This window comes from Lycorma delicatula, chromosome 8 (assembly GCF_047948215.1).
Source record: "Lycorma delicatula isolate Av1 chromosome 8, ASM4794821v1, whole genome shotgun sequence".
Taxonomy (NCBI): domain Eukaryota; kingdom Metazoa; phylum Arthropoda; class Insecta; order Hemiptera; family Fulgoridae; genus Lycorma; species Lycorma delicatula.
Window position 1 is genome coordinate 111,827,549 of NC_134462.1, and position 27,543 is coordinate 111,855,091.

At 29.5% G+C, this 27,543-nt stretch overlaps 1 protein-coding gene across 1 annotated transcript in view; it reads right to left on the minus strand.

Annotated features, from left to right (window-relative positions):
• Positions 1–27,543, minus strand: part of Pgm1 (phosphoglucose mutase 1) — a 43,160-nt gene extending 15,617 nt beyond the window's left edge. Inside the window, exons 1-6 of the mRNA XM_075373264.1 lie at positions 27,224–27,543; positions 25,608–25,770; positions 22,886–23,004; positions 7,492–7,639; positions 3,118–3,308; positions 508–773 (exon numbers count right to left, since the gene is read on the minus strand). Coding sequence (XP_075229379.1) covers positions 508–773; positions 3,118–3,308; positions 7,492–7,639; positions 22,886–23,004; positions 25,608–25,770; positions 27,224–27,511 — 1,175 coding nt within the window. The 5' untranslated portion in view covers positions 27,512–27,543. The remainder of the gene's footprint in view (positions 1–507; positions 774–3,117; positions 3,309–7,491; positions 7,640–22,885; positions 23,005–25,607; positions 25,771–27,223) is intronic.

A 27,543-nucleotide genomic window follows, 5' to 3' on the forward strand; every position in this document is an offset into this window, starting at 1 on the left:
ACACACAATGATTCAAAACATGAAATAATCTGGTAAAGGATTATAATCAATCAAATTAAGATCTTCAAAATAAGAGCCCTAAAAAAATGTTTTTTAGTTATTAAAAAAAAACCTTGAAAAAGTTATAAAGGTAAAAAGAAACTGAATAGGCAAGACTTTTATTAGATCTGAAAAAAATTTCTGAAATATATTTATTCTGAACAAATTTAGTTAAGAAGACTTCAATTTGAATTTAAAAAAAACAATTATATAGAGGCAGTATCATAAAAATAGAACATTTTTTATTATAATTTAGTTAAGATACAAAATTGTTAAATTTAACTGTGTTGATAACTCTATCAAATCATGCCAAAACAATAACAAAATATTTTTGGGTATATTCTACCATAGGATGAATTCACAATTGTTTTTTTCAGATATTTGCTCTCAGCTATAATTATTATCGCTTTATTCTACAGCTAACGATCTAGATAAGTAACGATTAAAAAAAGATAACAAAATACAAACCCAAAGCTCTCTTCACCACACAGAGACAATCTCCCAGCATCCATTAAGTTCCCAAAAAATTTCCATCCAGTTGGAACCTCAAAGAATTCTTTATTCTTATCACGAGCAACAAGATCGATAGCGCCTGCTGTAGGCATACTGCGAGCAAAACCCTTGACTCCATTATATTTGAAATATGGTATACACTCCAAATGAGCACCCAGAACTGCTAATGAATCACTTGGAGTAACAAAAAATGCTTTATGGCCTAATATCATGTTACGATCCTATAAAAAAATAATAATAATACATAACAATATAAAAATAATAATTTATTAAAAAGAATTTCAAAAGCTACTACTAAAGAAGATTAATTACAAACTTTTTCTTATATTTCATTAATTTTTATAAAAATTACTAAAATATACATACAGAATAATAAAGCAGAAAACAAAGTGTGGAAATAAGTGAAAGCATTAACATTTTAATATGAACCTTACTGGAAATATTTTGCAAACTATAAAAGCAACTTTTGTCCTACAATTTTTATATAGTGTATGTATATTAGATATAAGATTATAACTAGATATTAAATTATAATTAGATATATAAAAGCGACTTTTGTCCTACAATTTTTACGTAATGTATGTATATTAGATTTACGTAGTGTATGTAATTTTTTATTAGTGTATGTATATTAGATTCACTGAACGGTGTCAAAAATTTATATATGAAAGTCTTTCAAATATAAACCAAATTTGTTTACATAGCTTTATTGATATTAGATAAAATTACAAATAAATTACTCTACTTTTTTTAAAAATAGTTTTCCTTCAATAGAAATACATTTTCTCCACTGGATGGGTAGTTTCCTGATCCCCTCAACAAAAAAACAAGATGGTTGCCCCAACAACCAACTGTGCACATAATTTCTCAACTGTGGTATCATCTTTGAATCTTTCCTCTCCTAAAGTTTCTTTTTGCAAACCAAACATGTGGAAAATCACACTGTGACAAGTCTGGACTGTACAGTGGGTGTTCAATGATTTTTAGCAAGTTTGTCATGAGTCTGAGCTGCTGTATGCGGCTGTGTATTTTTGTGAAAGAGGATGTTGCAAATCGGTTGCCAACAACATTTGTTGTGATAAGCAATCCTTATATCACCCAATAACTGGCAGCAATATGCCGCATTTACCATCCTTCATTCATGCAGGAAATCAATCGGTAAGGGGTGTCCCCTCCCCACTTTTCCATACTTGTTCTCTTGCTTTCCAGGGTGTAGTGATGGGCTCACGTTTCATTTCTGGTTACAGTCCTCTCTCTCTCTTTTTTCCTGTTTAGCTTCTGGTAACTACCGTTTAGATAATTCTTCAGAGGATGAATGAGGATGATATGTATGAGTGTAAATGAAGTGTAGTAGTCTTGTACATTCTCAGTTCGACCATTCCTGAGATGTGTGGTTAATTGAAACCCAACCACCAAAGAACACCGGTATCCACGATCTAGTATTCAAATCTGTGTAAAAATAACTGGCTTTACTAGGACTTGAACGCTGTAACTCTTGACTTTCCAAATCAGTTGATTTGGGAAGACGCGTTAACCACTAGACCAACCCAATGGGTTTACAGTAGAGTCCTAAAATGCCTCTCCTTCACCCTCAAACTGATTCAGAAGCCCCTGATAGATGTCTTTATGGTAATTTCTCTGTGCCTCAGTGAGAAGATATGAAACCCACCTCACCAACACTTTGCTGTATCCAAGAGTGTCAGCATTATATGCACACTCCAAAAACATTTATTCCCACCTCTGACCCAATTTCAGCGACGGTTATGCAGTGGTCACCTTCAACATGTTCACAAACAACCTGCATATTGTGATCATTAATTTGGTCCACAGACGATGTTCGTGACTTTCGTTAGCCACTGCACTGTAGTCCTTCAACAATTTTTGACCCAACCAAGCACTTGAATTTTTGACAGAGTAGCATCTCTAAACTGTGCGTAGAGTCGAATCAAAATTTCAGAAGATTTGACACCTTTGTTGGCGAGAAATCAGATTATAATTTGTTGAGGATGGAACCTCCTGTCAGACATTCTGCAAGTGACATGGGAATGTGACTACTGGCATGGCTGCCCAGTTGCTTACCTCCACACATATCCAACTAACTATCTGCAGCACCCTACCACATTCAATGCTCTTTCTCAGTCTGCACAGAAAAATTCCAGTTTATATTTGAATGACCCTCGTAACAACGGGAGAAATGATAAAAAATAATTTTTATTTCTTTATTTGTAATATGAGAATATTTCATTTAAAAATAAATTAATGGATTATATAAGATATATTTCAAAAATTTATCAAGTCATCAAATTAATCCAGTCATTTGAATTTGTTTTCTCATCATTCCTGAGAACAGCATAAATTTATATTTTTATAAATATATTATTTATTATTTGTATAGTAAATTAAATTTATATTTTATTTCTAAAATTTTAATTTTATAAGATGTTTAAATATATATTTTATAAAATCTCTTTTTAAAGAAAAATATAGTAACAGAAATCCTTGTCAAGCTGTTACTTCATACAAATTTTTATATAAAAATTACAACATGAATCAATATTTACGTACTCCATCTCCATCAAATGCAGCACCAAGTTTGTATTCACCGGTTTGCATTGCCTTTACAAGATCAGCAGCATAAGTCAAGTTCGGATCAGGATGATGACCTCCAAAATCTTCCTTAGGTACAATGTTGATTGTGTTGTTTTCGGGTGCTCCAAGTTCCTCGACAAATATTTTTCGAACATATGGCCCGGTGACTAAAAATAAAAGTTAAAAAGACTGATAAAAATCTATGTACAAATTTATTTTTTATTTGTTAACTGACCAAACATTTAAGATTTAATTTTTTTCATAAATACCAAATGGATTCAAGTGGTAAAGAATGTTTATTAAACTTCTCTTTGCTACTCAGAAGATTGGTAGCTTAATATGCAGGGTATAAATCTTCACTTACATATGCATCTTCATCTGGTGTATACCAGATTCTACCGATACAAAAATATGGAAGCTGAATATTTATTCCAATACACTCTCTTGTAAAAGAAAAAAATAGGAATCATAAAGTTAACTATGGGCACAATAAAAAATTATTTAATTAGATATTTTTCAAGGAACTCATTAAAAAGCAATGACTGGAAATGGTAATTACAGGATGCTGAGTAAGAAGCCAAACCACATTCTCTAACTTGATGGTTCTCCAACATTTGGAAGATCTTAGGGAGTAGCATCTAGGAAAATATAGGATGAGATCTGGAAAAATGCTCACAAAGCATTATATAATAAAATGGTTCTCATGTACCAAAATTAAAGAATGTTGGCTGCTGTTTAACATTATGGTTTCTGCATATTAGTAACTAATGATTATAGGATTCTATGGCATTTCATAGCTAGTATTTATAGTAATTTCATTTTTTATAAGACAAACAAATCAACTAAATGCTGTAACCACAAATTACTACTGATTTTTCTATGACTGTAAAAACCTAATAAACTAAAGACAGTTGACTATTATGACAAATTGCATCATTTTAACCACTTCAGCATCATTTGATACAATGTATGTAAAATGACAGTGACAGTTGTCATGGTACTTCATCATCAATTGAGAAAACTGTGGACTGCACTTTTTATTTCTAACCTAATAAAGCAGTTCCTTTATATGTAACTAATAGATAATTCTTCAATCTATTAATATATTCAACCATTTTTTACTTTTTCAATTTTGATAAACAATCATTTAAGCAATAGTAATATTTGCCTATAATTTAGTTTTTTTTTTTTAAGTAAACAATTTACTTAAATACTATAATTAAACTAAAGATGTTACATTTTTTGTAATCGATAATAAGTTTATGTTTATTTAAAATATGACAGAAAGTAGTAATCCATTTGCAGAGAAATATTTATGAATGAACACACCAATGGAAAAAACTTATTTTTTTGGAAAAAACAAACAACCAGTAAATATAATGCATAAAAAAAATTAATGTGATGAAAAATCAAAAGCTTATAAACCCCCTTATAAATTTCAAAATAGTATATAAAAAGTATAAAATGATTTACGGATGGGTTTATTTACATTATTTTATATTTTTTAACATTAAGGTGTGAAAAGACCGTTTTATGAAGAAAACGTACACTGAAATTTACCCCATCAAATTAAGCGTGGCATGCTGATGTATGAATGTATGACAATATGTTCAAGAAACTACTCTTCTCTTCTTAGCCCATAGTAACCTCGATATAAGATATGTTTGTTTCGAAAAAAAAAAACTTATTTATCCTTATTAAAGAATAAGGTAACTTTTATCTCATGTAAGTCAACTACAACTTTTTTTTTTGTTATGGCTCCTAACTTAAAAAAAAAAAATTAACAATGTTCTTTTCCTTCCTTTATCTGTAACATAACCTAATAAAGATTGTATATATTTTTAAAAAAGCCATATTACAGTACTGTTAATTGAACCGTTGCTATAAAAGTATAATACACCGGTAACATGAGAGTATTTTGATCTAGTATGTATTTAATTGAATAGTCTAAAAAACAAGCTGATAACGAAGTTATTATATTTTCCTGGCACTGGTTATTTATTCTTATATTAACTAGCCGGTCAGGGCTCAATTCGCTCGCCCAACCTTCTAGCCAGGGATGTGGAGCTCCCTGGACTCTCGACGCGTTCGTATCCTGACGTTTGTGAGAATATTAAGTATTCTACAGTTCATTAAAGAAAAAAAAGTGGCAATTTTACTAAATTACATTTCTGTTGACATGGTGACAGAAATATGAAGGTGGACAGAAATATGGTGGTAAAATATATAAATAATGAAGCAAAAGGAATAAATATACATTGTTTGTATCAAGAAGCATGGTGCTTCTATATTTATTTTTATAAATATTTCAAAAAAACTATGTCCATCAAAAAACTTGATCCACCATTTGAAAATATTTTGTTATAAGTTTAAAGTAAAATTGTTAATATTACTTAAATCAACTCGTAATTATTTTATTTTACAATAAAATATACTAATATTTCTCTAAGTAGATTATTACTTATTTTCTTTAAATAATAATTTGAATAAAACAACTATAAGAAAAGATCTTAAATCGTTCGGAAAAGTTTCTCAGCGCCGGGAAAGGGCCGTTTTTTTTTTAAAATGCTGATATTTTAATAACTTTTATGCTACTTCAAAAAACCAAGAAATATATATATATTTTCTTTTCTAAACTTCATAGTTTAACATTTTTAGAATTATTAAAAAACAATAATTAAATGTACAGCATATCAACATAACTGAAGACAATTGTAAAATAAAAAAGTCTATAATTACAGCTTACCAGTATTTAATTGTTATTGCTTAAGATGTATCTAATAACTTTGATTTGTTAATTTTTTTATCTTATTAACATAAATTCTATTAAAAATATATATATTACAACTTATAATATTAAACTTATTACAACTTGTAATATTAATCGTAGTAGAAATTAATTAATAATATCCTTTTAAAGAATATAATGAATTAAATAATTACAACGTACGTACATTATCAAAGAAACTAATGTAACAAACTAAATGTTTAAAAACAATTCTATTTATCCTCCTAATTGTTACAATAAATGATTAATTAATGAATTATTAATGATAAATAAATGAATTAACCACTGATGATGATGATGCACATAATAATAGTAAAATTATTTTGTATAAAATTTACAGGTTTTTTTTTACAATGAGTGTAACAATATTGTATATGAAATTGGGTAAAAAATATGACTATCAATAATCAGAAAAATTACACTAATGTTGTGCTTACACCACATAATAATAATTTCCCTAACTTTTTTAGGGATAACATCTTTTAGAAGATTACATCTTATACAAGATACTTTTTTTTTCATTATTCTAAATATAACAAGAAATATTATTCTGAATATAATGAAATCAAGAGGTAGGATTTAAGAATTATTCATTTAGGTGACAATCTTCAAATGTTATATTTTGTAAAAATATTACAGAAAGCTTATCAAAAAATCTAAGGATGTTATTATTAAACATACTGGTAAAATTAACATGTTGGCTGCAGTATTTTTTTTAATGAATATAATTTTTGTGTTACAAGTTTCCATTTTTTGTTATTTGCCTTTCCAAAAATGTGTTTCAGAACAACCTTGTAAGCTTTCACCTCTTCTGTCAAGTCATCGATATCTGTCAAATCACTGACAGTCATTTCAATATTTGTTACATCAATGATAAAACTATTTGTATTGCTTGGCAATGTTATGATGTATGCAAATGTCTAATATCTTTATCCTCCAACTGTACCAATCCTATATGTCCGGTTTCACACTAATATGACAGTAAATTTTACATTCTTTTTTACCAACTATCTAGGACCTATATCACAAAGAAGAGAGAAGAACAGGACATCTTACCATAAATGCTCAACAAGACATACATAACTGGAACTACAGAAGAGATTTTTAATATGAAGAATTTTTAATTTAATCTAATTTAATGAGCTAAATGTTACAAGCAAGATGAAAATTGAGTTTTATGTGATTTTTTTTATGAAAATCTGACCTTCAAAAAAGGACTTGCCAGTTCTAAGATATAATAGAATTGTCAATTAACAAATCATTAAAATAAACTTTTAGCGGAAATGAATTAAGTATAATTAAAAAAAGAATAAAAAACTAAAAAAAAGCAATCATCATAAAATCACTGACAGCACAGTGATAATAACATTGACAATATGTATATGAAATAACATATTTAGTAATAAAATTAAACTAATTATTTTTATAAATGAAAAGTTAACCTTCACTATTTCATTAGATAGCCTGAACCAACATTGACATCTAGACCCTACTTACTATGATAATTGATCCATTAGTTTCTATAAACAATAACAAAACAGGAAATTTTTTTAAACATATACCTCCATGCATAGAATTAATAAGTATGCTGAAGCGACGTTCTTTTATCAAGTTATTCAATGCCTCAAAATTAAATATCTCTTTCATTAAAATAACATAATCTTCAACAGAATCTATAACCTGCACTGTAAACGTACGACCATTATCAATCTGCAAAATAAAAAGAAATGAGAAATTAATTAAATTTCACCTTAAAATAAGTATTTCATCTTTATATTTCCTTGTACAAAGTAATGAAGGAGGTATTGGTGATAGTGAAAAATTTCTGTTTGCAGATTTCAACAGAAATATCTATTTCGTCCATCCCTGAATCTATTTTGACTAGTTTTGGCGTGACATCTGCACGTAAGTACAAATATATCTCGCGTAAGTCGAAATGATTAGCCGTAGGAAGTTGAAATTTTGGATTTAGGACTGTTGAAACATCTAGTTGTGCACCTCCCCTTTTGATTGCAATTGACTGGACCAAAAATATCCAAAAAAAGCCCAAAATCCAAAAAATTCGGATTTTACTTAACTACAGTAATAAGCCCCTCATTGAGAGCTTTTCAACAATATATCATAAGTGGTACTTATTTTCATTGTTTCAGAGTTATAGCTGAATAAAATATTCATTAATGAAATATTTGGATCTTACAAGGGGAAGGCACATCGGTTCGAATCAGACTTCATTTCAAACTGTTTTTTTTTAATTTAAATTTATTGATTTATTAATAATTATTAAACCCAGATTGTAAAAAAATGTTTACAGTAAATAATTCAATAATAGCAATAAAAACATATATATATATATATATATATATATAGAGAAAAAAATCAGACGTTATTAGTAAAATAAAATTTTATATACTTTAAAAATGTGTATATGTAATTTACTAGGCATACACTGTGTCAACATCAGATTTGGTGAAACATTTTATTATTTAATATTAATTGAAAATTATAATTTAGAATCGTATTATTTTATTTAAGCATTTGTTTCAGTCTACTTGATAATAAATATTGCTATAAAATTTTATAAACTTCTCCTGTTTTGTTGTAACTGCAGTAACAAGCCCTCATTGAGAGGTTTTCAATGATATATCATAAGTGGTACTTATTTTCATTGGTTCCAGAGTTGTAGCCAAATAAAATTTTTAATTAATGAGATATTTGGATCTTAAAATGGGGAAGGCACAACGGTTTGAATCTGACTTCATATACAAATTTTTTTTTAACTTTTTTGTTTTAATTTAAATACATTGATTTATTAATACTTATTAACCTCTGATTATAAAAAAAAGTATCAATAAATAATAATTCAATAACAATAAAAAAAAAAATATGAAAACAATCAGAAGTTATTAGTGAAATAAAATTTTATATACTTTTCATTTTAATTTATTTAATGAGATTCACTGCTTCTCGGTCATATTGATCAAGAAATGTCAAAATAAATCCAACACTTTTGTTTTCTTCTTCAGACAGTATAGGAATCTTTCCACATAAATTTTAACAGAGCCATGATATCCAACAAAAATTTCATACAGGAAACCTTGAAATCTAAGATGATATAATCTACAAATACCAAATCATCTACCTCATGAACTTTATTGTCAAATTTTACTTCATTTTTTCAACCATAAAAGAGGATAATCTAGAACAACCTTTCAAATTTGTTGTTTCTTCAGTGAATGCAATACACCATTGACATACCTTGTCTATAGATATCTACAGAGTGAACTTCTCTTCAATTTAAAAATCTTATCGCATTAGTCTGAATTTCACTCTCAGGAATTTCTGCTCTTTTACACCTATTAAATTCTCAGGAAAGGCGTAATATATTTACTTATGAAACTTGGCTCAGACTGAGCTAATACAACACATAACTAGTTGAATACGTCACAGATCAACAACAGTCACTTATAAAGGCATTATACTAAATGTTCTTCACTTTCTGTATAGCGCTCAAAGTTTCTGGTGATAACAACATAACCCCAGGTGATCAGAGCTGAATTATGCTCCTATTGTGATGATGAAAGTATCCTCATTGACTTACCTCAGATCTTTTTATTGCAAAAGTAGTCAATGTTAACAGAATTTAGTGTACAGGTACATGGTCACATTTTTTAAATTGAACCGTTTCACTTCAAGCATTGGAAAAACGTTAATACAAGTCCAAAATACATCAATAGTTAGAAGTGATAGATAATACATGTGACCGAGCAACGTGAACTAATGACTTCCAATCATATCAAAACTATATTAATTACTTTTCAACTGGGGGAAATATATGACAAAGCGAGTACATAACTGCACCACTACCTTACCTTAAGACCTCATGCCTAATAATATAGAAGAACTAATTTATTCTTAAATTAAATTTCTCCTAAACATCCAATGAAACATAATTATATATAAACTTCAGTAGAAATGTTGAAATGTTTTTTTTTTTTTTAATACATGACTGGTAATTTTGAGAGAACTTAAACATTAGTAAAAAAAAGATTAGGATTGAAAGACTGAAAACTGTACTACTAGTAACTGCCCCTTCCCAAATTTTAAATTAATGAAGGATATTGCTATGACTAACAAAACATGAAGAGAAAAATTTACAAAACTGCTTACTTAAAAATCTGACTTTTTTTAACAGTTTAGTACTTTTTAAACATCCAATTATTTATTTATTAACTTATTTTAAATGCTGCTTAATATGGAATGTAATAAAATTTATTATAAAATAATAATATTAATAGTGTATTTATTAATCATAAAAATATACATTACAAAAGAATTATAAAATACAATTAAATAAAATATACCACTAATTTGGTTTATTTACCTCTAAATTATCTACACAAGTTTTCCAAGTTGGTCTGTCACATGCTTGTCTGTCAGCTTAGCTTCATTTTGAAAATTATAACCCCTTTATTAAGTAACATAAACAACAGTTCTCCCTCTATGAATCATGAGACCTTGCCGATGGTGAGGGGGCTTGAGTGCTCAGTGATACAGAGTAGCTGGATCAAAGGTGCAACCATATTGGAAAAGTATCTGTTGAGAGTCAGACTAAGGAATAATTCCTGAAAGAGGGCAGCGGCTCTTTCAGTAGTTGTTAAGGGTGTAGGTCAGAAGAACTTAAAAGGCCATATCAATATCACTCAATCTTCTGAGTACTGCATAGCTGAAAGCAATGGAAAACTACAGCTGCTTTTTTCCAAGAAAATATAACTCTCTGCATTTTCATGTAACAAAGATGGAAGTGCCTTCCTTGGTAAAATATTCCGGAGGTAAACTAGTCCCCTGTTTGAATATCCAGGTGAGGACTACTAAGAAAGGAGTCACCAGAAAATTAAAAAAGAACATTCTTGGAGTCGGAGCGTGGAGTGTTAGAAGTAGATGTAGTAGGAATTAGCAAGGTTCAGTGGGAAAAGGAAAATGACTTTTGGTCAGGTGATTTTAGAATAATTAATTCAGCTTCAAATAATGGGCAGGCAGGAGTAGGTTTTGTAATGAACAAGAAGATAGGGAACGGAGTAGAGTATTTCAAAATGCATAGCGACAAAATCATTGTAATAAGGATAAAATCAAAACCTAAGCCGACAATGATTGTTAACATTTATATGCTTACAAGTGCCCATGATGATGATGATGAGGTAGAGTGTGTATATGAAGAAACTGATGAAGCAATTAAACACATAAAAGGGAATGAAAATTAAAAATAGTTGGAGATTGGAAGGCAAGCATTGGAAAAGGCAAGAAAAGAAATATTGTGGGTGAATACGGGTTGGGCAAAAGGAATGAAAGAGAGGACTGACTTATAGAGTTTTACACGGAGTGTATTTAGTAATTACCAACACCCAGTTTAAAAATCATAACAGAATATACACATGGAAATAGTCAAGTGATATTCCAAGGTATCAGATAGATTGTTTAAGCAAAGATGTTGTTGATTGGTTAAGCAAAGATTTAGAAATCATCTTGTCAACTGTAAAGTTTACCCTGAAGCAGACAATGATAGTGACTATAATTTGGTGAAAATGAAATGTAGATTAGGTTTAAAAACCTGAAGAAAAGGTGTCAGATAAATTGGTGGAATTTAGAGAACTCTTGAGGAAGAGGAGGTAAAGAAGATTTTTGATGAGGACATAACAAGAGATCTGAGTAAAAAATCTAAGGTAGAAACTATAAAAGAATGGGAGAATGTTAAAAAGGAAATTCTTAAAAAAGCAGAAGGGAACTTAGGCGAAACAAAGAGAACTGGTAGAAAACCTTGGATATCAGAGGATATATTGCAGCTGATGGATGAACATAGAAAATAAAAAAATGCTAGTGATGAAAAAAATAAAAGGAACTATCAACAATTAAGAAATACTATAAACAGGAAGTGCAAACTAGCAAATGAAGAGTGGATTAAAGAAAAGTGTTCACAAGTGAAAAGAGAAATGATCATTGGTAAAATAGACGGAGCATACAGGAAAATTTTGGGGTACATAAATTAAAATGTAATAATGTGTTAAAGAAAGATGGTACACTGATTTATAATACAAAAGGACAGGTCAGTAGGTGGGTGGAATATATTGAAGAGTTATACGTAGGAAATGAATTAGAAACTGGCGTTACAGAGGAAGAAGAAGAAGTCAAAGAGGATGAAAGGGGAGAAACAATTCTGAGATCTTAAGTTAAAAGAGCATTAAAAGATTTGAGTGGCAGAAATGCTCCTGAAATAGACAGAATACCTGCAGAATTACAGCGCAGTGCAGGTGAGGAAGCAATAGATAGATTATACAAACTAACCAACTAGGTTGGTCTAGTGGTGAACGCGTCTTCTCAAATCAGCTGATTTGGAAGTCAAGAGTTCCTACGTTCAAGTCCAAGTAAAGGTAGTTACTTTTATACAGATTTGAATACTAGATCATGGAGGTGTTCTTTGGTGGTTGGTTTCAATTAACTACACATCTCAGGAATGGTCGAACTGAGACTGTACAAGACTTTATTTACACTCATACATATCATCCTCATTCATTCTCTGAACTAATACCTGAATAGTAATTCCCGGAGGCTAAATAGAAAAAAGAAAGAAGAAAAGATTATACAAACTGGTGCGTAATATTTACGAAAAAGGGAAGTCACCAGACTTCAAAGAGAGTGTTACAGTCATGATATCAAAGAAAGCAGGAGCAGGTAAATGTGAAGAATGCAGAACAATTAACTTAACTACTCATGCATTAAAAATCTAAACTAGAATTCTGTACAGAAGAATTGAGAGGAGAAATTGGAAAAGACCAGTTTGGTTTCAGGAAAAGTATAGTGACAAGGGAAGCAGTTTTATTGCTCAGATTAATAGTAGAAGGAAGATTAAAGAAAAATAAACCAACATAATTAGTATTTGTAGACCTAGAAAATTTATTCAATAACGTAGACTCGAATAAAATGTTCAGCATTTTAAAAAAAAATTAGGGTTCTAGTACAGAGACAGAAGAACAATTGCTAACATTTACAGAAACCAAACAGCAACAGTAATAATTGAAGAACATAAGAAAGAAGCCATAATAAAAACGGGAGTCCGACAAGGACTTCCCTATCACAGTTACTTTTTACCTTTTACATAGAACTAGCAGTTAATAATGTTATAGAACAATTTAGATCTGAAATAATAGTACAATGTGAAAATATGAAGATGCTATGATTTACTGATGATGTAGTAATTCTAGGTGAGAGTAAAAAAGATTTGGCAGAAACAATGAACGGCATGGATGAAATCCTACGCACGAACTACCGCATGAAAATAAACAAGAACAAAACAAAAGTAATGAAATGTAGTAGAAATAATTTAGATGTATCACTGAATATAAAAATAGGAAGAGAAAAGATAGGGAGGTAGAAGAATTTTGTTATATGGGAAGTAGAATTACTAAAGATGGACGAACCAGGAGCGATATAAAGTGCCGAATAGCACAAGAGAACGAGCCTTCAGACAGAAATATAATTTGATTACATCAAAGATTAATTTAAATTACAAGTAAACATTTTTGAAAGTATATATTTGGAGCGCAGCTTTATATGGAAGTGAAACTTGGACGATCGGAGTAACTGAGAAGAAAAGATTAGAAGCTTTTGAAATGTGGTGCTACAGGAGAAAGTTAAAAATCAGATGGGTGGATAAAGTGACAAATGAAAAGGTGTTGCAGCAAATTGATGAAGAAAGAAGCATTTGGAAAACTATAGTTAACAGAAGAGACAGACTTATAGGCAACAAATTAACATCATCCTGGAATAGTCGCTTTAATATTATTTATTTATTGGAGATGGGAAAAATTGTGAAGGCAGCAAACATTTGGAATACATAAAACAAACTGATACAGATGCAGGATGTAGGGGGTATATCGAAATGAAACGACTGGTACTAAATAGAGAATTGAGGCCCAGTAATACCATATCAGGGTAAAAAATAAATTAACTATATTATTTGTACCTATAAAACAACATGACGTGACTGATTCATAATCGACAACCAGCAAAACTCACTCTCTTTTTTCTGTTTAGCCTCCAGAACCACCGTAAGCTATTACTTCAGAGGATGAATGAGGATGATATGTATGAATGTAAATGAAGTATAGTCTCAGGTCGACCATTACTAAGATAAGTGGTTAATTGAAACACAACCACCAAAGAACACCGATATCAACGTTCTAGTATTCAAAAACAACTGAAGACAATTTGATGAAAATTGGTATGTACGTTCTTAGGTGTACGTGCACACTAAGAAAGGATTTTTGAAATTCCGAGTTTAAAGGGTTTACAATGGATTTTACTAGTTTTTTTTTAATTTCTCAATAACAAATGAAGACATCAACTTGATTTTTAGTGTGTGTAATCTTCAAGTGAATATCTAAACACCAATTTCTAGATTTTTCAAAATTTGAATTTGAAAGGGGTGAAGAAAGATGAAATAATTTAAATAATGATTGCAAATTTTCTCATTTCCTACTATACTAAATGGAATATTCACTTATCTGGGCTTGCAAATACTCTTTAGAGAAATATCTAAAAACCATTCAGGTTTTTTTTTAATTTTAATTTTTTAAGAAGTGTGATGGTGTACGGTGCGCAATAACTCAAATACACATCCACTACCACTGTTACTGCATGTGTGATGCAACTGGCTGCAAATGCATTACTTGACTAGAAAAATATAATTAAAAAATGAAAAAAAGTACGGTCACCTCCTAGTAGTGCTTATCAAGTAACACTAAGGGAAAAATATATTTTTACCCATACAAATGATGGGTAACCAGCTACAACTACTATCTTTAAGATTACGACCAACTATTTTGAAACCCACATTCTTAAGATCGCTCAAAGTTTCAGGTCATGTACTGACCAAACTGTTTCTCTAAAGAAATTACTATACACTAACAGGTTTTATAAATTGAACAGGCATTAATTTTTATCTATCATTATTCTCACAAGCATGAGTTTAATACAGAGAGGTCTAGGAGACAGAACCCTCAGCTAAACGAGAAGGACTTACTTTGCTTGTCCTGACTGGCTAGTTTAGTATAAATTAATTATAAAAATTACTGAATAAATTTTAGGTGTACTTCAAAACTAAGTGCTGGTTGCAAATAAATAATTGTTTACAACAATGAATCTCTTGTGCGTGCATTGTAGCTTCAACCATTTCATTAGCTAGCTTTTGGTCATCTTAAAGCAATCCTGTTGTCTGCATTACCGCTGACTTTTTTAACAGTACACAAACCCACCAATTGTGTAAATCTAAAATGTGATTAAATTTCTGTGAAAACTATTGTAATGTTTTCAAAATTCAACATAAATTGAGTAATAAACTTTACAGGCCTAGAGTAATGAGTAAAGGAAAGATAAGACAGCAATGTCAGTAGCCATGAGTTTAATAAAAATTGTACAAATATGCAATGAAAAGAGGAGAGGAAAGCCTAATGTTCAAAAAGATGACCACTGAACAAGTGAATCCATAAGTTTAGTTTGAGAAAATAGATGCTTTTTAATTATTGTTCTTGCAAAGTAATTCCACACATTCCATGGAATACAGAATAAAGAATTGTTACTGCAAAACTAGTTATCATAAATTGCAGGCATGACGGGTCCAAAAAAGGCTGACTGACATGAAGAAAATCAAACCAACTCCTCTACTAGACGACTACTACTAGAGAGAGGAGACAAATTTTTTCCCCTATATCATACTTGGTGATTAAACAAAGATTTCATATGTGTATGAGTCCAACAATGGGATCATTCAAGTTCATCAAAGCCAAAGTATTCAGTTCAAGCAAACCTATTCAGGACAGAAAATCATGTTGAGTGTTTCCTGGAACAACTACAGTACGAATTCAGGGAAAAACAACAGTGAAAGCATACTGTGAAATGCTTTCAAAACTAAGACATACAATTCCAGAACTGGCAATATGGGTGCTGACATCATTAATTTTTCTCATTCATTGTAATGAATGCAACCTACTGCTGCTTTTACTGTTGAGAAGATTCATTACTGTTGAGAAGATTCATTATGAATAGGAACTTTTACAAAATGCCTTAAACCTCAGAACCCAAACCTAGTGACTACCACATCCTCCTTCACCTAAAAAAGTGGCTTGCCCCACAACGGTTCAGGAGTAGCAGGTAGTTAAAATTAGCAGTCGAACTCGGTAAAATCTCAGGCAGATCTTTAAGAACAAGATGCTAAAAAAAAGGTTCTTAGATAGTAGATATTCTTAGATAACAATTGTGATTATGTAGAAAATAGAATAGCGGGTAATACATTTCTTTATTTTCTTGCTTAGTTTGTTTTTAATGACCATTCTTACTTCTGAAACACACCTTATAGTAAATACAATATTATGAAAGAAGTAGAAGGAAATTATGTGGTTCCTGATTGTTGAAATCTCTGTATTGGAAGCGGCAATAGACGTTAACAATAAAGTAATAGATCTGTATATATAAATATCTACAACAAAAAATCATCTTCAAGAAAACACAAGTCATGTTGTAAAAATCTAGTAACCAGATTGTACGGTATGCAGGATTGTAAGGGATATATAAGGAATCCCTTACAATCTGACTGTTCTAAAACTGTTGGAATGTCTCAGGGAATACCATGCAAAAAATTGAAGAATGTGAAGAAAAAATAAATGGCAGCAACCGATTTAATTTTTAATAAACTAGTTCCAATGTCATCGAACAACATTGAAAACAGTCGAACACTGTTGAATGCAGTTTCACTACAGACTTTCGCATTTATGGCTGATGGCAATAGCAATCGATACCACTCAAAATTTATTAAAAACTATTCCACAAACAGATATAGAGGGAGCAGATCAAAGGACGGACTAAATACTGAAATGATGCACACTCACATACAGTCACTCTGACAACTCATTCAGGATATAAGAACGACTTGCCTCATTAGTTCAGTTAGGAGTAAAAATAATTTGCATAGTACACTATGTACAACTACATAATGTACTTAATGCTAATGTGAGCCAAAGAACATATTTTTTAATAAATAACAATTTTTTCCTTTTTTTTACAAAATATTCATTTTTTAATATTTTAGAAACTGGTAAAGCTGGGCAATAAACAACAAAACTGCAAGTCTACAAATTATAAATAAATTAATATTAGTTTAAATAAATCAACTAGGTAAAAAAAAAATTATGATATAGAATAAATATATTTTTATACTTAAATATTCAATAACATAAGAATAAATAAATAAATATAGACACTTCTAACAGCAAATAAATAAATTCTGGAACTTCTGTTATCAGTACAATTTCATTTAAAATAATCAATGTTTACCCAAGTATTACATAAGATAATCAGTTATAGCAATTTAAATAAGAATCATGAAACTGCAATGTAATTACTTATCAACTGTGGCCATGACCAATGAACTACACATCCAGATAATATATGAATGTATCTTAAAATAAACATTAAAGCTAAAATATATATTCTATTAATCTGCTATTTAATGATTTTTTTTTTTAAATTGTATAAATGGCCCCTAAAAATAAGATAAGTAAAAAACAGTATGGTAATGAAAAACAATCATTATTTAATCCTTGATAAAGTTGTATACACAGATACAACTGTTTGAGTGAATAATTTTCATCATTATAGTAAAAATATACAGCTTTTATAAGAAAATGATAGGTGAATGTCTTGTCTTATAATAATCAGCAATTCACAATAACAATTATATAATCTAATTTATTAGGCGATCTAAACAGTATTTTTTCTTCATGCAGCAGTTATTTTAGACTTTTCAAATACCACCAAAGTTTTTACTATATATATATATTTTTTTTTTAACCTCTGGGACCACCGTTAGATTTATGAATGTTATTTAACTACAATTGAAAAAACATTTAAATGTAAAGAAACATAAACTACGTAACATTTTTGCAGCGGGCTGTAGGCCTGCCTTTTTTCTACTACTCATATAAATAAATGTAATAATTCTGACTGAAAACAGAAATACAAAGATAGGAATAAAATAAATTTGTTTAACTGCTACAATCAACTTTTACTTTGATAAGGTAGAAAATCATAAAAAAACATTACAATTATCATTATAATTATGAAGGAAAAAATTAAAAAACTTAACAAAGTCAAAAATAAGCCAGATCTGAAGTGTTATGAATTTAGATTGAGATAACAGGGATTCTGATAATAAAAATAAACACTATGATTGTAAGCACTTCACAAATATTAAATTTAATATAATTCATATAATATTAATTTAAAATACAACAAAAATGTATTTTCTCCTGACATACAAAATATATTTTTAAAACCTGTTTTTATGGAGCATTAACAATTACGAGATATAATTTCATTGCAAAATTTAACAAATTTTTAATTTTTTGTCATAATATTTTAAAGAGGCTATACATATTTACCTAATTCAGTAATTAGGGACAAATAACTATAAAAAATAATTATTTATTCAATAACAATGAAAATAACACTAGTTTTTAACATAATTCCCAGCCACATTTAGACACCTGTCCATCTTTCTATGAGATTTCTTTTCGAAGCAGTAAAGAATTTTTCATGTCCATGTCCAAGCTGGATTCTTATACTGCATCCTTGACGTGCTCATTGTTAATACACGCTGTGCCATGTAAAAACTTTGAGAAGACAAAACAAAACAAAATCTGATGAATTATAAGGTGGGTGTGGCAACATCTTCCAACCACACTTTTGAATAGCTTCCAGTGTCTTTTGAGCAGTTTGAGGGCAGGTGTTTTCATGCAAAGGAATCACCCATTTAAAAGAGAATCAGGACGTTTCCTCCTTCTTGCAGGTTTCAGTTTATTTTCTAAAATAACAGTCTTGTCATAATAGTACTTGCTGCTGACTGTACACTGTTCTTCCAAATAATCACAATTAACTGGGCCTTTATAGCACCAAACTAATGTTACAATCACCTAACTGCCGACACATAGGTTTGACAGTTTTCCTGGTGAGATAACTCTGATAATTCTATTCCATACTCAGCAATTTCAATTCAGACAGAAAATGATGAATCCAGGGTTTTATTACAAGTTATTATGCAATCCAAAAAAGCAGTACTTTACACTAATAACTGTTGTTTAAGTTCTGTGCAAATGTAAATTTGGGTGTCTGTGATTTTGAGTTGACTTGCCTTAGAACCACCTTATACATTCTAGGTAATTCAGCTTATCATAAATGATGCAATGGACAGTGCTCATATTGACACTTCAAATTTCAACAATTTTTCAAATTTTTAAGCTGCAGTCCTTGCAAATAAGATCACTATTTGTCAAGCGTTTTGACAAATTATCTGTTAAAACCTCCACTATACTGAAAATCTAAGGCTTCAACTCAATCTAAACTGTTTAATAAACTTATCAAAATTTGCATAATTAATACACTTTTCCTTGTACCTTTTTAACATCTTTGAATGAATTTCAGCAAATTTTACTCCTTAAGGAAACAAAATTGTATCACAGAACACTGTTCTTCCACTGTACACATTTCAAGCAATCAACATTTTAAAATACAACAAAACAATTTATACTGGAATTCTTTTCAAATAGCAGATATTTTCCATGTTAAGGGTCCCAACTTGAACATCAGACGGTTTTAGAGTTTAGTCTAATGAATAGCTTTTTCGCTGTTGCCATTTATGTTTTTAATTATTGATCAACCCCCGCACACACACGTGCATGTGTGTGTGTGTGTGTATGTGTGTGGACACACGCATGTTTGATAAATATTTTGTTTATAAGCATCCTGCAATATAAAATTCAAATTTTAAAATAAATTTATGTATAGCAAGTTTAAATTATTTACCTTAAATAGTACTTATTTTTATTATATCTATTAAATTCATAGAAGTGCTTTCACTGTGATCCCCGGCTTCTTCAGGTGTTTGTTAAATAAAATGTAAGTTAATATTAACAATTTTTACAGAGTTATTATGTTCTGTCATTGAGTTACAACTCTACATATAAAAACTATTAATAAAAAATATATATATATAAGCAAATAAAATGAAAGTATAAGAAGCATAACCAAACCATTTCCAATTGCAAACCCATGAGGAGAATCAGTGTATCCCACTATCAAGCAGCAATGACTTTTTCACGATTAGATGTTAATATAAGTTTTTAACTAGCTTCGTAACATTTTGAATTATGCATTAAGTGGTTTCCTAAAGTGTTACACTACATAAACAAGGAGATTACAATTTGTTTCAAATGTTCAGTTACGATTTCAAACATCAAGAACTTGTTTTCCACAGATGTAAATCCAATTTCTCCAAAATACAATCATATTAAACACAAATACTACTTATCATGCAAAAGAATATTTTTTAAAATAATATTTAGTGTACAAATAAATGTAATGAAAATAAATAATTTAATATTATTTGTCAGTATACATACATTTAAGATGTTTGTTTGGTTGTTTGTGGGCGAAAAACACCTGGGCGTTATCATCGCCCGGTAGTTATTATTAAAAGGGTAATATAACTCCAAAATAATAAGCTATACAAGGTGTAAATGTCATATTAATCATATAATAAAAATCCACTAAAACAAGCCAAGAAGGCAAAATAAAATCCAAAACTAATATCACACACAAAGTTTAAAATCTTATCACATTTAAGATGTGATAAGATTTATTTTTACAATTTTTTTTCTCTTTAAATTGTAATGACAATTTGATGAAAAAATACTAAAATATATATATATATTTTTAACCAATGTTTTATTATTTAACCTGGTGATACAGAACAGAATTCAGGGAATATTTTATATATTACACAAACTTATTACATTTTTTTGTTTATAAAATTGTACGATATAATTTTAAATACTTAAAATTAAAAATAAAATTACAAAAAATAAAATGTCACAGAATAATGAACTGTACGATTCATCACTTTATTCAGACACAACGATACAAAATCCTGCTGAGAAGAAAAACAATTACTTAAATGTTGTCATAACCCTTCTTTTTTGACAAGTTAAGTGGATCAACAGAGATTTATTCCTTTCATTTAAAACCATACATTTTTCATAAAAACAAAAATTACTTTCTCTTTCCTACAGTGAATTGTTTTTGTTTATTACAAATGAAATAAGGTTCATTTCTTTTGTTTATTAAAAACTGAATTTTTACCTTAAATAACAAAAACAAATTGTAGTGCCTCAATGTACCACCCTGGAAAATTTTATGTAAAAATACATCCTGCAGGCCACAATTGTACATAATTCTTTAGGCAAATCTGTAAACTAGTAAAAAATTATTTTTTTAAATATGTTTCCTAAATGATGGATAATGATTCATTCCAATTTCTGAGAAATCGTAGATATATATTTGATATTTCTCTTTCATTCTTTTCAATAATCAAATTAATTTAGCTTAAGTTTATTATGCTAGTAACAGCTTTATTTACTCAAAAAGTACAAGTATTGCTAGAAAACTAGCAATATGTACATACATGTTGTATGAAAAACATACATGCATATGGTAACTAACATGCTGTTTTATACCGGTCATTTTAAAATTCTCCATATTAACATATTTTACATATTAAAAATATAAGCATTAGTGCTTATAATTATAAATATAAATTATAGGTTAAGTTTGGTTAGATAATATTTATAATTATAAGCAATAATGATAATATTTTTAATATGTAAAATATGTTAATATGGAGAATTTTTAAAATGATCGGTATAAAACAGAATGTTAGCATGTTATAGAGTTATTTCTTCAACCTGGTTATTGTTAATATCAATATTTCCTGCTATTTTTAGTTGTTTCCAGGGGAAAAACTTTTGAGGGGGGGAAGAAATGCAAAAGTACTTTGAACCGATTGATTATGAACATCTAAAAATCAATTTCTAGATTTTTTGAGTTTCATTACGAGTTTCAACAATTAAAATTGATTTTTGAAACCCTGTTATTTTTTAATTTGTCAATAACAAATGAAGAAATAAACCTGATTTTTGGCGAGTGTAATCTTCATGTCAATAAACCAATTTCTAGATTTTTGAAATTTGATCTTGAAAAGGGATGAAGAAAGGGAAAAAATTTTTGAATGATTGAACATTTTCCCAATCTCAACTACAGTAAATGAGATATTCTGTAGATTTGAGCTTGTAAACACTCTTCAGATAAATATTTAAAAACCATTTTTGGATTTTTTGTAATTCTGATTTTTTTTAAGGGGTGTGAAGGTATGTGGCTGAACAACCACAGCCACTGCCACCTCTTTACTGTATGTGTAACTGGCTGCACCTGCATCTGGTTACTTGACTAATAAACATAAAAAAAAAAGATTGACCGCTCTTGGAATCACAAATAACCATATAGCGCAGGCAAAGCTGTGTCAGGAAGCTAGTTATATGTAAAATAAGACAATTTTTTTTTGAGCTATGTAATTATAATCAATATTTCATATAGCTCTACGTGGAATGCAATTTGATAACATAACTTGTAATGAATAACACTGAAAATAACAATTTGCATTTGTATACTAAGTTTCTAAATATTTTTCATTTTTTCCCTTATAAAGATGTAATTATTAATAAAATAGATTACACCAAAATTACAAGTTAATACATTTTTAAAAACTGTGTAAAATATTAAAAAAATAAAAAAATTGAACACCAACTCTCTCAAAAGTTATCTGGAGTTTACAGTGATAAGGTAGAATAGAAAAAAATACATGTTTCTAGCAGTACAATGGAAAAACAGGGATGGTTTTATTAAACAATATGCAAGTACTGTGGCTCTCTGTTGATTTCTCCCAACAGTACAACATACCTTCCTGACAGTCGACATCTTAATAATTAAATTAAAATAAAATTTAAATTAATAGTTCATTACCTGAAATGTCTGTTTACCAATACATGAAACACTGCATTTTAAATCATTTACAATCTTATAAGACTGGATGGATTTAGTCAGCTCATATATATTATCAGTAATAGACTCAGGTGCTGGACCTACGAAAAAAAATTAACGAAAATATTAATATTAGGCATTTCTTATAAACCACCACAGAATTTATGTGGTCCATTTAATAACTGCTTAACTTATACTAATGGTTTATATGTTACATAATGACAGAACAGCTGAGCTTAATCATACTATGTCAAATATTACTAAACCAATATTCTCTTACTGCCGATAACATTTTACTCAAACCATTTTTATATTTAATTTCTAAAAATACAAAGCCATCAATAAAATGTTTTTATCTTTATAGTTGGTTATTAAAACACTATATTCTTACATCAGCTCCTTCCTCCAAATGGAAGATACCAGTTTCATTTTAAAACAAATTTAAATGAAACACAAAGTAATTAATAATTTTTCCCACAGTTAATATCTGTAAACTTTCATTAATTATGTGATTTTCTATTTTATATATATATATATATATATTAAATCAATTCTTTTAAGAATCATAATCCTCTGTACTATATAAAAATATATTTATTTTATTAAATCAACCAAAGTACAGAATAAATGTAGTAGGATGCCTTACCTTATTCCACTATATATACAGAAGCGCTTTCGCGATTTACTCGCATCATCAGCTGCATTATATATTCATCTCAAATTACATTACATTAAAATATAATAACATATCATGCATTTATTTATTTTATTTTAAATTTAAAACCTTTAATTTTTTCATTTTAAACTTTTATTCTGTTAAATTAAAAATTAAACAAAATTTAAAAATATGAAAAATGAATTAAAATTAACATTAAAACTTAAATTGTAAAAATATGATGTCAAGGCATAAAATGAAATTAAAATCAAATAAAAATCATTTTAAGTAAAGCAATTATGCATATTGTTCATTTAACTGCACTTACTTTATTATTTATATATATATATATATATAGATATTTCACTGCATTGAACCACAATATTTTGAAGTGCTGATGCACTTAGCCTAGGTGATTCTTAAAATACAGGATGTCTGGGATAAAAGAATTCAAAAATAACAGATTAAGAGAACCAGTTAACTTAATTTCTTTTTTTTTTTAATAAACACAGCATTCAGTTTTAATGTAAGTTAGTTAAGTTAAATTAACTAACATCAACTGAATAAAGGTGTGAACTTACTGTAGCTCAATGATAAAGGTTTAGAGTTAGATTATCACCGACAATCAAACTCTTGGCAGGTGTTTAGGAGCATCTGCAGCATTACTAGACCAACAGCAGCTTCAACAATTCTCTATTTTAAATCGTCTAAATCTCACATTTTTCTTTGGTACACACAACTTTTAATAAATCCTTAAGCTAAAAAGTCCAAAGTTGTGATATCTAGAAAACTAGGTAGCCATGCAGTTGGACCTCCTCATCAGAGTCAACATCTGGAGAGAATGTATTCTTCAAGAGTACGATAATATCTCATCTCATCTCATCTCAGTGAAATCATGGTGGAGCATCAGCTCGTTGGAAAGTGAAGCCTGCAGGAATCTGAGGAACAGCAAAGTTCTCAAGCATGTTGAGTTACGTTTGTCCTGTCACAGAGGACTCCATGAAAAAATGGACTTTATGACACTTTTGTACAATCCTAACCAAACATTGACTTTCGGAATGTCACTTTAATTTTCAGCTACTGTATTGGGGTTTTTAGTACCCCAAATTCAACGACTGAATAATCTGTTAACTTTTTCACATGTATCTCATAACTAAATAACAATTTATCCAGATAATTGGGATTGTTTTCAACACGATGCATTACCTCTGCAGAAAACTGATATTGTACGAGGCAATCATTTGGTTTAATGTGATGAAGGAGCTCTAACTTGAACAATAGCAAATGGAGCTGCTTATGATGAACAATGTCGTAAACAAGGGAACGAAGAATTTTCTTTTCGTTAATTAGCATGCCTAACTGACTTTCCAGGTCTGGCAGTAAATGCACTGTATATTCAATCCACAGTCTTGTCACTAACTGAAACTTTTGGATAATTTCCAGTGTGTGAAACCAAACTTCTCTCTTAAAGTCGTATCCCACTGACTAAAAAGACTTGGGACTTGGATGTAAGGAGGACCAATATTCCATTCACTTCATACATGCCATTGAATACACGTAACTAATTGAAACTCCGCTAACCAAAGCACATACTGAACCTTCTGTTGTGGGGTCCACATCTCAATTGATTACACTTGCATTGCAAGTCAATCACTGCAATTGATTGCAAGTGACTTGCAATTGTCTGCACGTGTGTATTCTGCTAACCTTGCATGTATAGAAAGCAAATCTTGGAAATATTTCCTCTCCATTGAACCTATATTCAAGAGATTACGACTAGTTTGCTAAATACAGGCCATGACTTTTGGATATGTTTAGCCTGGACACTCTACATAGTTACTAAATATCTTAAACATCTCAATCTTAAACATCCAAAACTAATAATTCTGTTTTAAAATATCCTAATATTATCTAACAAAATATAATTTAAAATGTTATTTGCAGAAAGCAGATGCAGAAATTATTCCATGTGATCAATCAATTAGTTTTACAATTGGAATTCAAACATAATTATTGAATATACAGAGACATAACTTTATAATTCCTTACCTCCACTTGAAATGTTGAATTTGATACCAAAATCATTGTCAGGTCCACCTGGATTGTGACTAGCAGTGAGAACAATGCCACCAATAGTGTTATATTTCCTTATCAAGTTTGAAACAGCTGGTGTTGATAAAATACCATTCTGCCCAACCAGCAATTTACTCACCTACAAATAGAATATGATGATTAATAATCAGTCTATTCTGATCTTCCCTTAAATCAAGTTTCTAGGTATATATTTTCTGACAGCATTTTTTTTTTTTATAAATTAAGTAACAATTTTAAATACAAAAGAGTAACAGTTTTAAATACAAAATTAAGTCATATTTAAAACTGTTACCTTGGTTAAAACATTCAATGAAAAATTTATATGGAATTAAATGTTAATTTTAAAAATACAAATAAATGTTAATTTAACACATACATCTTAAAATTACCAAAACACTTAAAACCAATAGTATAAACACAAATTGCCATTTTGATAAATTTAAGATATATATATATATATATATATATATATATGTATTGCAAATAGTTTTCTTTTAAAAAAAAGTATTTAACCAAGGGTTTGCAAAATAAAGTTTGTGGCCCAATCAACTAGCAGTGAGAATAACTTGAAAATAGGATAAATATTAAGGTTATTATGCCACAGAGTGAAGCTAGATTTAATGAAACAGACTCTGTTCATCACTGAAATTAAGTGCCACTAGTTGTAGTTTTTATTTGCTCAGGAAATGACAGATTTTTGGTATATCTTTTTAATTATATTGGAAATCGATACTGCTTATTTTTATGAACTACAAAATGTCCAAGGTTACAAATAGTCCATACAAGGTTATTGCCAGTCCCTGGTTAAAAAAAAGTATTTATATATATAAATATTAGAAGCAATATATAAGCTCTTAAATATAAGTGGTACAAAATGGTATTGCCTTTTGAGACTTCAGTCTTGAACCTACAGCAATCATCCTCTTTAAGGATCTACTTCGAGTTAAATTACATTTTACATGGTCATTCTAATTTTAAGTTAGTAAATGTACAACGTTACACAAAAAAATACTGTATACAAACTAACAAAACCTACGCTTTGAGGTTATGTTCACAGCAAGTAAGCACATGATAAAGGATTTATATGTAATATAATACAGGTGCGTACAGCAAGTACAACGCGTATCTAGTTGTACGTGATCCTGTTCACTATAAACAAAACAACCAAAATTAAAGAAAAAAAATGTTTGTAAATATCTGTATTTTTTTCTCACCGGCACGTAAATGTTTTATTGGTTGATGACAATGTACGTCTATACAGAATTAACAAATTTAATCTGATCTTTCAAAATCACATTCTATTCATTCATAAAAGTAAATAAGGCTTAAAACTTAAGTCTAACGGATCTCGTAAAACGTAAATAAATTTAAAATTACTATGTTTATGCGGTGTAATACTGAAAAACTGACCTGTTTAACAAAAAAGAAACGCAAAACAAAACCGTACTACATTATACTTGCCGGTACTGCTTATTAACTTCAGTTGATAAATATTCAAATACCTGTTTATTTTTTACTCTAAAACTAGCAGAACAGAATAATAATTATTTGTTTATTGCGAGGTCACTCACCCCATTAGCAGCTGCTATTTTAATAATGATGTCAACGGCCTGTTTACAAAAGTACCGCCCGTCACCGCCGACAACTAACGTGGATCCGACTAAACTTGAACCAAGGGCGTTTAGAATACTCTGAACAAAGTTTTCAGTGTAATGCTGCTGTTGAAATAATTTAACCGCTTTTCTTAAACCACTGGTACCAGGTTTCTGACCGTCATACACAACAGTTTTTACTTGAATCGATTTCAACGCCATATTACTGACTCGCATTCCGCAACCACTCTCACGACTGCCTCGCATTTGATCAACCGCCGACCCGAAGCAGAGTTCAA